General features: G+C 51.5%; 1 protein-coding gene across 9 annotated transcripts in view; it reads left to right on the top strand.

The window, feature by feature from the left end:
• The window catches only part of DOT1L (DOT1 like histone lysine methyltransferase), a 105,293-nt gene that overhangs the window by 88,211 nt on the left and 3,439 nt on the right, over positions 1-13,643 (top strand). For 7 of the 9 annotated variants that reach the window (XM_077121248.1, XM_077121244.1, XM_077121245.1 and 4 more), the window contains 5 exons: positions 2,294-2,877; positions 4,498-4,703; positions 8,987-9,051; positions 9,760-10,716; positions 11,551-12,172. In XM_077121248.1, the coding sequence (XP_076977363.1) occupies positions 2,294-2,877; positions 4,498-4,703; positions 8,987-9,051; positions 9,760-10,716; positions 11,551-12,137 (2,399 nt within the window). In that variant the 3' untranslated portion in view covers positions 12,138-12,172. The remainder of the gene's footprint in view (positions 1-2,293; positions 2,878-4,497; positions 4,704-8,986; positions 9,052-9,759; positions 10,717-11,550; positions 12,173-13,643) is intronic. The other 2 variants (XM_077121249.1, XM_077121251.1) reach the window with 2 other exon arrangements.

Genomic DNA, 13,643 nt, shown 5'->3' with positions numbered 1-13,643 from the left:
TAAATTTATTTTAACATTTGTCTAACAGTTTTCTTGATTCCTCTGGCTTTGCTGTATGTAAGGTTGTGTCATCTAATGAGGGTCATTTGCTTCTTCCTTTCCAATCCCAGTGCCTTTTATTTCTTTTTCTTGCCTAGTTGCTCTGGCTAGCACTTGGCGTACAATGTTGATCAGAAGGAGAAAGGCACCACCTTGCCTTGCTCAGTCTTTCAACTGTTTAGTGACTGCTGTGAGCCGCTTTAACTGGGTTTTTTTCAGAAACACCCTTGATTATATTAGGGAAATTCTCTTCTACTCCTAATTTCCTAAGTGTCTTTGTGATGGAAGTGAGCTGGAGTTTGTCACCTGCCTCTTTTGCCTTGATTGAGATGGCCATGTGGCTTTTCTCTTCCTTCTGTTAACAGTGGCAGGTTTTTGTTACGTCAAATGATCCTTGCATTCCTGGGAGAATTCCCACTTTGTCGTGGTTTATATTCTTTTTAAAATACCATTGGATTTGGTTCATTAGTATTTTATTAAGGATTTTAGTCTCTGTATTTATAAAAGAACTTGGCCTGTAATTTTCTTTTCTTGTACCACATTTATCAGTCTTTGGGGTCAGGTCATTTTGGCCTCAGAGAGTGGATTAGGGAGTGTTCCCTCCTCTTGAATTCTCTGGAAAAGTTTGAGCAGGATTGGTGTTACTTCTTCCTTAAACGTTTGGTAGAATTCATCAGCGAAGCCATCTCATCCAGTACTTTTCTTTGATGTTAGGTGTTTCTAGGAATTTGTCTATTTCATCTGCATTAACTAATCAGTAGGTTTCTCACTGCGGGGTTGTAAGCATCTGAGAAAGGGGTCTGTGACAGGGCTTAGGGTGTTGAGTTTGTGAGCTAGGTCGTCGGCAGGGCCATATGGGTGTCTGAGGGCTCCCTAGCCTTCTCTCACTCCATTTCCAGAGGGTTTCCTAGATAGAACCCATGCACCCATGCCCTTCACTTGGGATACCAGCCTGCCTGGCATGTGGGCGAGACCGTGTAGCCATATGTTGGGGTCAGGGTCTGGGAGTGACAGGGTCTGTAGTGGGCTGTGCTGTCTCCTCCTTGCCCCTTTCTAGGGTCCAGAGCCCTGCCTAGTACCGTGACCTTCTCATATGCCTAAAAGACTGCACTGCCAGAGCACATGGCAGCCCTGCTGATGGAAACATTTGCCAGGGCTCCTGCCTGCTCCCTCTGGGCCTAGAAACCCACATCTGTCTCTCAGGTGCCTGCCTCCTGGTGGACTGTGATGGGAGAGTAGTGCTTAGAGGCCCCCTGGCCCTATGTCACTTAGGGTTGTTCAGTATCCCCAGGTCAGTGGCTTAAGACCACAGGTACTACTGTCGTTCAAGGGCTGGCAGAGTATTCTGCCTAAGTGGGCACACTGGACCCAGCAAACAGCATCTACTCCTCCAGGCTGTGCTGCCCGAAACCATGCCAGAGGGCCCTTGCAGTCAGGTGCTGAGGGGCCTTTGCCCTGTGTTGGGCTAGAAGTGCCGTTCTGCCCATACCTGTGCCATTGAGGACAGACGGGTTGGCCTTGGCCTTGATGGCTGTCACAGGCAGAGCCCAGACCCTACTGCATGCGTGGTTGGGCATGTGTCGGGGACGTTGTCGGGAAGACAGGTGGTGTGTTCTGAGTGCAATTAGGGATGAGCACACCTGCTTGGGGGGGGTTGCTTGGAAAGGATTCGGGGGCAGGCACATGTGGGCTGAGGCCTGCAGCAGGCCCATCTCCAGTGGGCGGGGGTGCCTGGCAGAGGGGTGAGCTTGGGGGAGGCCCATGTTGGGGAGGGCCCGGGCTGCGTAATGGTGGCAAGGTGGAGAGAAGGTGTCTGTCTTCTGACCCCTCCTGTCCGGGCCTTTCTGCTTCACCACCTTTACCTGGGCTCACTGTTTGTTGACATTTTTCCTTTTCCACACTTTCTACACAGAATTGAGAACCTTCCAGATCCACTCAAGTGGTATCAAGGCTATGTCTGACTCTTGGGACCTCTCCTACCCTACCCAGTCCCACCTCTGCAGCTCCCAGGAGCTTCTGGAGGAGGAAAGTTCCTGGAGCTTGGCTGGGGAACTGGAAGCCCCAAGCCTTCGGGAGCTTCAAAGCCCTGCAGTTCCTAGTCCATGGCAGCGCGCACCCCCTTTGCCTTCCAGACATTTCTGTCCCAGATGGGGTCTCAGTGTCTACCCTCACCCCCCCTCACTGTTCCTGTCCCTGCTGTGGGCTTCAGGTGACACGGCCACATGCATCCCCTGAGTCTGTCATCTCTTCACAGGCTTCTCCTATGCTGGCTCAGTGGCTGTCAGCGGGGCCCTTGTGAGCAGCCCAGCACCACCTGCCCCCGGAGCCGAACCAGCCCCCTTGGACGAGTCCTCCAGTTCGGGGAGTCTCTTCACCACCACGGGGTCCCGAAGCTCAACGCCACAGCACCCCCCCTTGCTGGTGCAGCCCCGGATCCCCGGCCCAGCCTCCCCTGCCCACCAGCTCGCTGCCAGTCCCAGACTCGGCGGGGTCTCCCAGGGTGTGCTTCCTGATGCCAGCAAAGGAGACCTGCCCTCTGATTCAGGCTTCTCCGACCCAGAGAGTGAAGCCAAGAGGAGAATTGTCTTTACCGTCACGGCTGGGGCGGGCAGCGCCAAGCACTCTCCGTCTAGCAAGCACAGCCCCATGGCTGCCAACACCCGGGGGGACTGCGGGCCAGGCCACGGACAGGACAGCCGCAAGCGGGGACGGAGGAAGCGGTCCTCAGCAGGGACCCCCAGCCTGAGCACAGGAGTGTCCCCCAAGCGCCGGGCCCTGCCGTCTGTGGCTGGCCTCTTCACACAGTCATCAGGGTCTCCCCTCAACCTCAACTCCATGGTGAGACAGGAGAGCTTGCAGGGAGGCAAATGAGGAAAGAACTGGAAAAAAGGAGGTCAGGGGGCCCAAGCAGGCCCCAGGTGGTGTTCAGCCTGCCCTGTCCACCCAAGCCTACATTTTGGTGGGCAGACTGATGCCTGAGCGTTGTGGTCCATTATACTTAGAGCACAGGCAAGTCTAGCGCTGGGCTAGGGAGCCCAGAGGAGGCTGTACCACGGCCAAGTGCCAGCTTTCCCAATCCAGAAGGGGCAGCTTCAGGCTGCAGACAGCCCTAAGGCCCGCCAGTGTCTGTGCAGCCCTGGAAGATAGAGCCAGGCGTGTGAGCTGTCACTAGGAGCGCCACTCTTTTTTTTTTTTTTTTTTTTTTTTTACTTAATTTAATTTTTTATTAATTAAAAAAAATTACAAGAAACACAAACATTCCCAACACATACACTCAGCAATTCACAATATCATCACGTAGTTGCATATTCATCATCATGATCATTTCCCAGAACATTAGCATCAATTTAGAAAAAGAACTAAAAAGACAATAGAAAAAGAAATAAAACGAACACAGGAAAGAAAAAAAAAGATTATACCTACCATACCCCTTACCCCTTGCTTTTGTTGATCACTAGCATTTAAACTAAATTTATTTTAGCATTTATTCCCCCTATTATTTATTTTTATTCCATATGTTCTACTCCTTTGTTGACAAGGTAGATAAAAGGAGCATCAGACACAAGGTTTTCACAATCACACAGTCACATTGTGACAGCTGTATCATTATTCAATCATCCTCAAGAAACATGGCTACTGGAACACAGCTCTACATTTTCAGGCAGTTCCCTCCAGCCTCTCCATTACATCTTGACTAACAAGGTGATATCTACTTAACGCATAAGAATAACCTCCAGGATAACCTCTCTACTCTGTTTGGAATCTCTCTGCCATTGACACTTTGTCTCATTTCACTCTTCTCCCTTTTGGTTGAGAAGGTTTTCTCAATCCCTTGATCCTGGGTCTCAGCTCATTCTAGAGTTTTTCTCAATCCCTTGATTCTGAATCTCAGCTCATTCTGGGATTTCTGTCCCATGCTGCCAGGAAGAGCCACACTCCTGGTAGTCATGTCCCATGTAGACAGGGGGAGGGTGGTGAGTCTGCTTGCTGTGTTGGCTGGAGAGAGAGGCCACATCTGAGCAACAAAAGAGGTTCTCTTGGGGGTAACTCTTAGGCTTACTTTTAAGTAGGCTTGACCTATCCCCTGTGGGGTTAAGTTTCATATGAACAAACCCCAAGACCGGGGGCTCAGCCTATAGCTTTGGTTGTCCACACTGCTTGTGAGAATATCAAGAATTCAACTTGAGGAAGTTGAGTTTTCCCCCGTTAGGAGCGCCACTCTTATTCTTTGGGTGTACTTTGGTTTTCTAGGCTTGATCTCAGCCTCGAAACCCCTGAGTCTGGTGCTCCTGCCGCTGGGCAGGGCTTGGTGATTGCTCAGTAGGAGGGGCCATGTGTTTTGAGGAGCACAGAGCCGGGGTGGGGTGGGGGGTGTTGGCCGCTGAACCCGCCCGGTGAACAGGGTGCATGTGCATGCCCGTATCTGTGTGAGTGCGTGTTTTGTTTTTGACCCCTTAGGTCAATAACATTAATCAACCTTTGGAAATCACGGCCATCTCGTCCCCTGAAAACTCCCTGAAGAGCTCTCCTGTCCCTTACCAGGACAACGACCAGCCCCCTGTGCTCAAAAAGGAGAAGCCCCTGAGCCAGACGAACGGGGCACACTACTCCCCCCTGACGTCAGACGAGGAGCAGGGCTCCGAGGATGAGCCCAGCAGCACCAGGTGAGTGGGGAGGGGCCTGGTGGGGGCTGGGGGGGGTGAATGGAGGGGTCTGGCAGGGGCTGGAGGGTCATCTCAGAGGCCTGGTAGACAGCCTGGTGGTAGGGACAGGAGGCTTCCCGTGCCAGTGATGGATGGAGCATCCTGGCGGCATCTTTTTCTTTATTTATTTTTAGTGGTGGTAAAGTATAATGACACAAACATCATTTTAGCTGTCTTAAGTGGACGAGTCTTTTTTAGAACAATGACAAGACCATGGGACTTCCACCACCATCTTTTTCTAGGCTGTTTTCATCATCACAAACCCAAACTCACATCCATGTAGCAGTAACCCCCATTCCCTTCCCGCCACCCCTTGGTAACCACTATTCTACTTCTTTGTGAATTTGCTTATTCTAAGTATTTCGTGTAAGAGAAATCATATAATGTTTGTCCTCATGTGACTAGCTTCTTTCATCCAATGTTATGTCTTCGAGGTTTATCCACGTCCTAGCTTATGCCAGCACTTCTTTTTGTGGCGGAAGATATTCCACAGTATGGATGTTACGTTTTGTTTATCTGTTCCTCTGTTGAGGGACACTTGGGTTGCTTCCACCTTTTGTCTACTGTGAATAATGACGTGATGAACACTGGTGTGCAAGTACCTGTTGAGTCCCTGCTTTCAATTCTTCTGTGAGTAGGATTGCCGGCTAATATGGTAGTTCTGTGTTCAACTTTCTGAGGAACTGCTAAGTCTTTCACAGTGGCTTACCATCTTACATTCTCATGAACAGTTCCCGAGGGTTCCTGTTTCTCTACATGGTTGCCAGTGCTTATTTCCAGTCTTGTTAAGAATAACCATCCTAGTAGGTATGATGTGATATCTCATTATAGTTTTGATTTCTATGTCTCTAAAGGCTAATGAAGTTGAGCATCTTTTCATGTGTTTATTTGCCATTTGACTCTCTTCTTTAGAGAAATGTCTACTCAGATCTGTGGTCTTTTTCTTTTCTTTTTTTTTTTTTGGTGCATTGGCAAAACCAGGACTCCACATGGCAGGCGAGCATTCTACCACTGAACCACCCCCTATTGTTTAATGGTGATGTCTTTTTGTTCAGTTGTAAGGGTTTTTTTTTTTTAATATATTTTCTTGATATTAATCCTCCAAATATTTTCTTTCTAGTCTATGGGTTGTCTTCATACTTCCTTGATAATGTCTTTTGAGGCATAGAATTTTTTTTTAAGCCCACTTAATTTATTTTGTTGCTTATGCTTTGGTGTAAAATCTAAAAACCCATAGGCTGCTACCAGGTACTGAAAATATTTTCCTATGTTTTCTTATTAGAATTTTATGATATTTGTTCCTGTATTTAAGTCTTTGATCCATTTTTAACTAATTTTGTCCGGGTAGGAGTCCACATTCATTCTTTTGCATGTGGATTTCTAGTTGTCCCAGCACCATAGTGAAAGAGACTCTTCTTTACTCTTTGAATGGACTTAGACTCCTTGTCAAAAATTAGCTGGCTATTGATGAGTTGATTTGTCTTTGGATTCTCCATTCTATTCCATTTGTCGATGTGTTTATCCTTATGCCAGTACCATACTTTTAATTACTGTAGCTTTGTAGTAAGTTTTGAAATCAGGAACTGTGAATCCTCTTTGTTCTTTTTCAAGATAGTTTTGGCTCTTTAGGTCCCCTTGCAATTCCATATGAATTTGAGGATAAGTTTTTCCATTTCTGCAAAAGAAAAAAAAAAGACTGCTGGAATTTCATTGAATTTGTAGAACGGTTGAGGCAGTACTGATATCTTAACAATTTTAAGTCTTTCAGTCCATGAACATGGGATATCTTTCCCTTTATTTAGGTATTTAATTTCTGTCAGTAGTGTTTTGTAGTTTTCAGTGTATAAATCTTTTAGCTCCTTGATTAAGTTTATTCCTAGGCATTTCATTCTTTTGGGAATGGATTTGTTTTCTCACTTTCATTTTCATATTGTTCATTATTGGTGTATAGCAACACAACTGACTGCGTGCTTATCTTGTATCCTGCCACTTTGCGGAATTTGTTTATTAGCTCCAGTAGCTTTCTTGAGTGGACACTGCTGATTCAGGCTCAGCCCCCTTTCTTGTGGATTCTTTGGGGTTTTTTGTATATAGTATCGTGTCATCTGTGATTAGTGAATATTTACTTCTTCCTTTCCAATTTGGATGCCTGTTATTTCTTTTACTTACCTGATTGTTCTGGCAGAACTTCCAGTAGGATATGTTGAATAACAGTGATGACTGCAGGTATCCTTGTCTGTTTCCTGGTTTTAGGGGGAGAGCTGTCAGTCTCTCACCATTGAGTACCTTTGCTGTGAGTTTTTTCATAAATGCCCTTTATCACTTAGAGGAAGCTGGTGGCCTCTTGACCCTCCAGGAGTAGATTCCTAATGTGCTGCTCTCCACCAGCTGCCGACTTTTGGGGGTCTTTGGCGTTTGCTTTGCAAGAAACTGCTTTGTCACAGTAGCTCCAGGCACTGGAGCCACCTCTGCCTCGGGTGAACTTGTGGCCAAGTTGGAGGTTAGAGCCTTTGTGGCGGGGTGGGGGCTGAGCCTGCATCAGCAGCATCCACTGAAGAACCACTGTCTCTTGGTCCATGTCCCAACTCAGCCACTGGCCGAGTAACAACTTTACCATACACACACTGAACGGTTCACCCACTGAAAGCCTTAAATCCAGGGGCTTTCATTAAATTCACATAGTTGTGCAGCGATCACCTCTATCTAGCTCCAGAACATTTCCACCCCCCCAAAAGGAGACCTCACAGCCTTTAGTTATCACTCCCCATCCCCACAGCCCCTGCATCCAGTATCTACTTTCTGTTTCTGTGGATTCACTTATCCTGGGTATTTTACGTCAAAGGAATCATACAATATGCAGCCCTTTGTGTTGGCTTCTTCCACTTAGCAAAACGTTTTCAAGGCTCAGCAGTGTTGTGGGGTAGACCAGTACTCCATTCCTCTGTATGACTGCGTAACATTCTGTTGTCTGGATTGGCCCTATTTTGTGTATCCATTCATCCATTGACTGACACTTGGGTTGCTTCCACCTTTGGCAATTGTGAATCGGGCTGCTGAGGACATTTGTGTACAAGCTTTTACGTACGTGTGTGTTTGCATTTCTCTTGGGCATATATCTTAGGAGTGGAGTTGCTGGGTCTTATGGTAACTTTGTTTACTTTTTTGAGAACTTGATGTCTTTTCTGCAGTAGCTGTACCATTTATGTTCCCACTGACAACATATGAGGGTTGTAATTTCTCTGCATCCTCTCCAACATTGGTGATGGTGTTTTTGACAACAACTATCCTAGAAGGCGTGAAATGGCATCTCACTGCGATTTTGATTAGCATTTCTCTGATGCTAACTAATATTGAGCATCTTTTCATGTGAGTTTTGGTTATTTTGTATATCTCCTTAGGAGAACTGTCTACTCAAGTCCTTTACCCACTTTCCAGTGGGGTTATTTGTCTTGTGTGTGTTTCTATTAGATTTCTTATATATTCTTAATACATACCCTTTATCAAATCTATGATTTGCAAATATTTTCTCCCATTCTTTGTGTTTTCCTTTCAGTTTTTTAATAGTATCTTTTGAAGTCAAACAGTTTTCAATTTGAATGAAATCCATATTACCTGGGTTTTGCTTTTGTGCTTGTGCTTTTTTTTTTATACCCAAATATTTCACTTTGTTTCTTTTCCACATGCTTAAATCAGGTTTGAAGACTTTGAGTGCGGGTGCTCCCTGCGTGATGGGAGTGTCTGACTGCAAATGTTCAGGCCCTGTTTAGTCATAGAGTGCCCTTTGGGACACACCGTAAAAGTATTAACCACAAATACACTCCAGTTGCTATCCTGTCCCATGACATGTACCCAAGGTTATAGAAGGAGCTTACTAGAGAAAACTTATAACAGAGACAGGTGTATTTAGGAACTGGATATTTTTCTCTGTGTCGGGAAAGCACGTCCCTTCCTTTTGTGCCATGGCCAAGCTCTGAGCCCATCCCCAAGGCCCCTCTTCCTTCAGGTGACAGAGATTCCCAGGGCCTGGAGGTGAGCTGGGGCCACAGCACAGGCGCGGCCAGGGCGCGGGCCCAGGGCTGCCACTGCGGGGCCTCACGGACCCCTCCTGGAGAGCCTGCAGGCTTCTCTGTGCTGACCAGGGTCCCCTGGCTCTCCCGCGCCCTCTGTTGCTAATGCTCCCGTGGTTCTTCTACTGTACAAATGTGCTTCAAGTATTCATCATCTTCTACTTTTCTTAAACATAGAATTGAAAGAAAAATTGCAACAATCTCCTTAGAGAGCAAATCTCCCCCGAAAAGTTTGGAAAATGGTGAGTAACAAGTGGACCCGAAGCATCTGCTCCCTGCATGAACCCTGGGGTGGCCCTGGGATCTGGGATCCACCTGTCCCTGTGGGCTTGATGCCCCCTGAGCCCCTGGGGTCAGGCCATGCCGCTTTGCTCTCACTGTGCTGCCCCCCTCCTAATGGACAGGAAGGGCCTTGCTTTTGGCCGGGAACCAAATGGGCTTTGAGGGCTTCCTCCCGCCTTGTTCTCTTTGATACGTGGCGGTCCCTGTTGAAGAAGGTAGTGTGGGTGCCTTCATGGTCCGCCCACACGCTCCCCCCTGGGCAGGTGGTAGCTCAGGGGTCTCCGGCCTTCCTGGGAAGATGGTTCACAATCGCGTTTGTAGTTAGATCAGAGTATCTAAGTTTTCTTTATGCACACACTACCCCTCCCTCCAGAAAGGCTGTCTTCATCTTCGGGCTCCTCTTTCACCCCCAAGGACAACCCCTTCTGTCCCTCCCAAAGCCATGTTCTGGCCTAAATGCATGTCTCTAGGATGGAAAGGTTAATCCAGAGCTGGAGGAGGGCCGGTCCTGTGAGGCATTCCTCTCACTCACCCTTTCTGAGACCCCAGGCCTTGCTGCCTGCCTCCCTTTTTGTTCAGTCCTCTGCAACATCCTGCGCATCTGTCACACCCACAGCCCCTACAGCGGCTCTGGGCCACCTTACACACTCTGCCTTCCCTCCGATCAGGTGGTGGCTTGGCCAGCAGGAAGCTGACACCTGCGAGTGAGCCAATCAACAGCAGCAAGTGGAAGTCCACCTTCTCGCCCATCTCTGACATCGGCCTTGCCAAGTCTGCCGACAGTCCCCTGCAGGCTGGCTCTGCTCTGAGCCAGAGCTCCTTGTTTGCCTTCCGGCCGGCCTTGGAAGACCCCAGTACTACCGATGCCAAGATCACCACACACCCGAGGAAGGGCTTTCCTGGCTCACTGGCAGGGGCTGATGGACTCAGCCCAAATACCAACCCTTCTAATGGGTTCCCCTTTGGAGGGGGCCTGACTGCAGACCCCAGTTTACACAGCTTCAATGATGGTGCTTCTCTTTCACACAAGGGCCCCGAGGCAGCCGGGCTGAGCGCCCCACTGAGCTTTCCCTCCCAGCGGGGCAAGGACATGGGTATCTCAGAGGCCAACCCATTTCTCAACAAGAGGCAGCTGGATGGACTGGGCAGCAGCAAGGGGGACTGCAAAGGCAAGGATGCGGGTGATCTCGGCTTGCCGCTGGGCACGTCCTCGGAAAAGGTCACCCTGCCACACAGTGGCAAGGGCGGCAGAGGCCGGGACCGTGAGCTGGACTTCAAGAACGGCCACAACCTCTTCATTTCTGCTGCTGCCGTACCCTCTGGGGGCCTCCTTAGCAGCCCAAGCCTCGCCACAGGGACGTCCTCCACGGGCAGTGCGGCGCCCTCCACCCAGACGCACCGCCCCTTCCTCGGCACCTTCGCCCCTGCAACCCAGTTCGCGCTGGGCCCCATGTCCCTCCAGGCTAACCTTGGCTCAGTGGCAGGCTCATCAGTACTACAGTCCCTGTTCAGCTCTGTGCCGGCTGCCGCAGGCCTGGTGCACGTGTCCTCCGCTGCCACCAGACTGACCAACTCACACGCCATGGGCACTTTCCCCTCCGGGGTGTCAGGCGGGACCGTCGGAGGTAGGCACACTGCACGGCTCTGTCCACATTCAGTCCCAGTCCCCTGTAGGACGTGGGGCCCAGAGCCCTGGGGAGTGGCATTGACTTCCTGTGTGAGACCCTCATTCTACAGGTTTAACCATGAGCTAGCTGCTCACACGTTCTCTTCCAGGGCTCCCTGGAGGGAGTGAGGCTGTGGCAGCCAGGCTGCTTTGTCCCTGCCGTCTTGCTCCTTTCATGCCCTCAGAAGGGGCTGCCCTCTTGGGAGCAGATCTCCGTGCTGCGGGCCCAGCTGATCTGGGTCTGACCAGTTGTACTTGTTCCCTCTTATTTTCAGAAAACCCTGGTGCACAAGACCAGGGCCTCACCTCCTCTCAGTGGAGGCTGTTCGTTTAAGAGTGACTGACCACCCTTGGGCCTGGTGGCCACTTTTGTGAGCTGGCGTTGGGTGTGAACGAGTCCCTGTGAGCCCCTGCTGCTGACGGCTCTGTGGGACATGGCCCAGGCAGGAGGTGCAGAGCAGATGGGCTTGGTCCAGGGGTCTGGTGGGGGGGGGAAGTCTGGTATCAGGAGCCATCCGTGGGGTTGCATACCCAACCAGTGCCGGGGCCACCCCTTCTTCTCGGGCGCAGCCTTGGGCCCCTCCTGGCGGCTCCAGGCCCAGCCTGCAGGTAAGTCCCCTGGCCTGGCCATGGGAGCTGCTGTTGCTGCTTGCTGCTCTGACCCTGCACACGTGACATGGGGCTGGAACCATTACTTGCTTTACCCCTTGCGTGTGTCTGCGCGTGCGTGTGTTTCTCCTTGTGCTGGAACGTGCCCGTCTGTTGAAGCTGAGTTTCTCTCTCCTGTTTGCAGGTGTCTTTAACCATGCGGTGCCTTCTGCCTCTTCTCATCCGTTTGGAGCCAGTTTCGGCAGCAGTGCTGTCTGTAGCAGCACCTCGCTGAGCTTAAACCCGCTGCAGGCGGCTGCCAGCTCCTCCGCCTCTTCCTTTCAGGCCCCTGTCTCTGTCGAGAATAGGCCTCCCCCAATTCCCCCGCTTCCTCCTCAGCACCTACCCCGAGCTCCGGTGCAGCCCCCCCACCACGCCCCCCCGCCTAACGTCGCCTTGCCTCCCCCACCCCCGCTGCTCGCTTCTAACTCTGAGCCCGTGCTTCTGCAGAACCTCGCGTCCATCCCGGCTAACCAAGCTCTCTTACCCCCTTCCTCTGCTGCCTCGCTCCAGCCTGCTAACGCCTCTTTGTCTATCAAGCTGGCTTCCCTCCCACACAAGGTCTCCCGGCCCTCCTTCACGGTCCACCACCAGCCTCTGCCCCGGCTGGCCCTGGCGCCGGCCGCGCCCTTGATCCCACAAGCCAGCTCGACGGGGCCACCCGCTGTGTGGGTTTCCCTTGGCATGCCGCCTTCTTATGCCTCGCACCTTTCGGGGGTTAAGCCGCGATAAAGACCTTGCTTAGCTAGCAGTTCATATTTTGTAAGGTAAGGCCAGAGCCAAACAAGGTGGCTCATATGGGAAATTGAACTGTCCTTCCTTCTGCAGAAATCAGCAGGGCTGGAGGGCTCACTCAGCCTTGGGGAGTGAGGCCACTCCACAGCAGCTGGTGAGCAGGGCCTCTTCTGCCTCAGTTGGGCTGTTCTGAGAGGCACAGAGGGAAAAGGGCACAGGGAGGTCAGGGAAACCCTGCTTGCCGAGGCTGGACCTGGTTTAGGACAAGCCCTAGGAAGCGCCAGTCTGGGCGTGGCCTGCGCAGTGGGGCCAGCAGAGGTGGGAAGAGAGGACCAAGTTTCTGTGTGCCCCTCTGACCACCAGGCCCTGCCTGGACCTGGTGCAAGGTCCCTGAGGACTCCTGCTCCTTGGTGACCCACCAAACGCAGAGGCCCCATGGGTGTCTGTTGGGTCAGTGCTGTGGGAAGGGCTCATGGTGGCTGGGTGATGCAGGGCAGTGCCGGAGCCTGTCCTCCTGCTTGGTGGGACCGTGGCCGAGTGAGATGTTTTAGCTCCAAAGCGTCTCTGCTATCACCAGACCCCAGGAGCTGGGGCAGGTGATGGGCCATCCCCCGTGGGCGCCGGCTTTGCCACTGACCTGCTGTCAGACCTCTGGGCCTGTTCCTGGAATAAACCTTGTAGGGTTTTGTCAAAAGAAAACACATTTAAGGTTCCTGGTATGTAGCCAACCTGGCAGACATGGACTTTTCCAGTTAACTCTGAGGCAGGGCCCCTGGAGCAGGTTCAGTAAATAGGGCCAGGGTGAGGAAGGTGCAGGTGGGGCCACTTGTGGGAGCTCCACAACCAGGTGTGGAGCCCCTTTCAGTCTCTAAGCCTGACTCGGAGCTGAGGCAGGTTGTCCCTCCGCTGTGCCCTCTCTGAACTTTGAGGCCTGTGGTAACTTCTAGACTATGGTGTGAGTTCCCCAGGCTCCCAGCCGCTGTTCTCACCCCACCACTGCTGGGAAGGGCTCAGTTTGGGGACACAGGAGCTTCTGGCCTGGCCCATGTGCCCAGGGGAGAACTGTCCAGGCCTGCCAGACTCGGTGGGAGCAAAGGGCCTTCCTGGGCAGGTCTGTCCTCTAGGGTACAGGGGGGGCTGGGGCAGTCTGCCCCGCTATTTGGTGGCTGCTCATGTGGAAATAAGTGTGAGGCTTGGCTCCTGGCCCCGGGCAGGCCAGAGCAGAAGCCCTGAGGTAGGTGTGCTTTGGTCCCGTTGGAGGGGCCCTCAGTAGCGGGGCAGCTCTCACTTGACGATGCACGTTGTCAGGTCAGGGCAGTGCATGCTGGGCCTGGGCCTACCTACAGGATTGTCTTGGAGACGGGAAGACTCTGAGTTTCAAGCACTTTATGTTCGCCCACACCTGCCTCTCTCCTGGGGAGCTGGTATGTTCTGCAGCAGAACATGCCTGGCTTGTCACAGGAGCCGGCTCAGCGAGCCAGGAGGGTGTGTCTCTGTGTCTCC

Source organism: Tamandua tetradactyla, chromosome 11 (assembly GCF_023851605.1).
Source record: "Tamandua tetradactyla isolate mTamTet1 chromosome 11, mTamTet1.pri, whole genome shotgun sequence".
Classification (NCBI taxonomy): Eukaryota; Metazoa; Chordata; class Mammalia; order Pilosa; family Myrmecophagidae; genus Tamandua; species Tamandua tetradactyla.
This window is presented reverse-complemented; position numbering and strand designations above follow the sequence as displayed.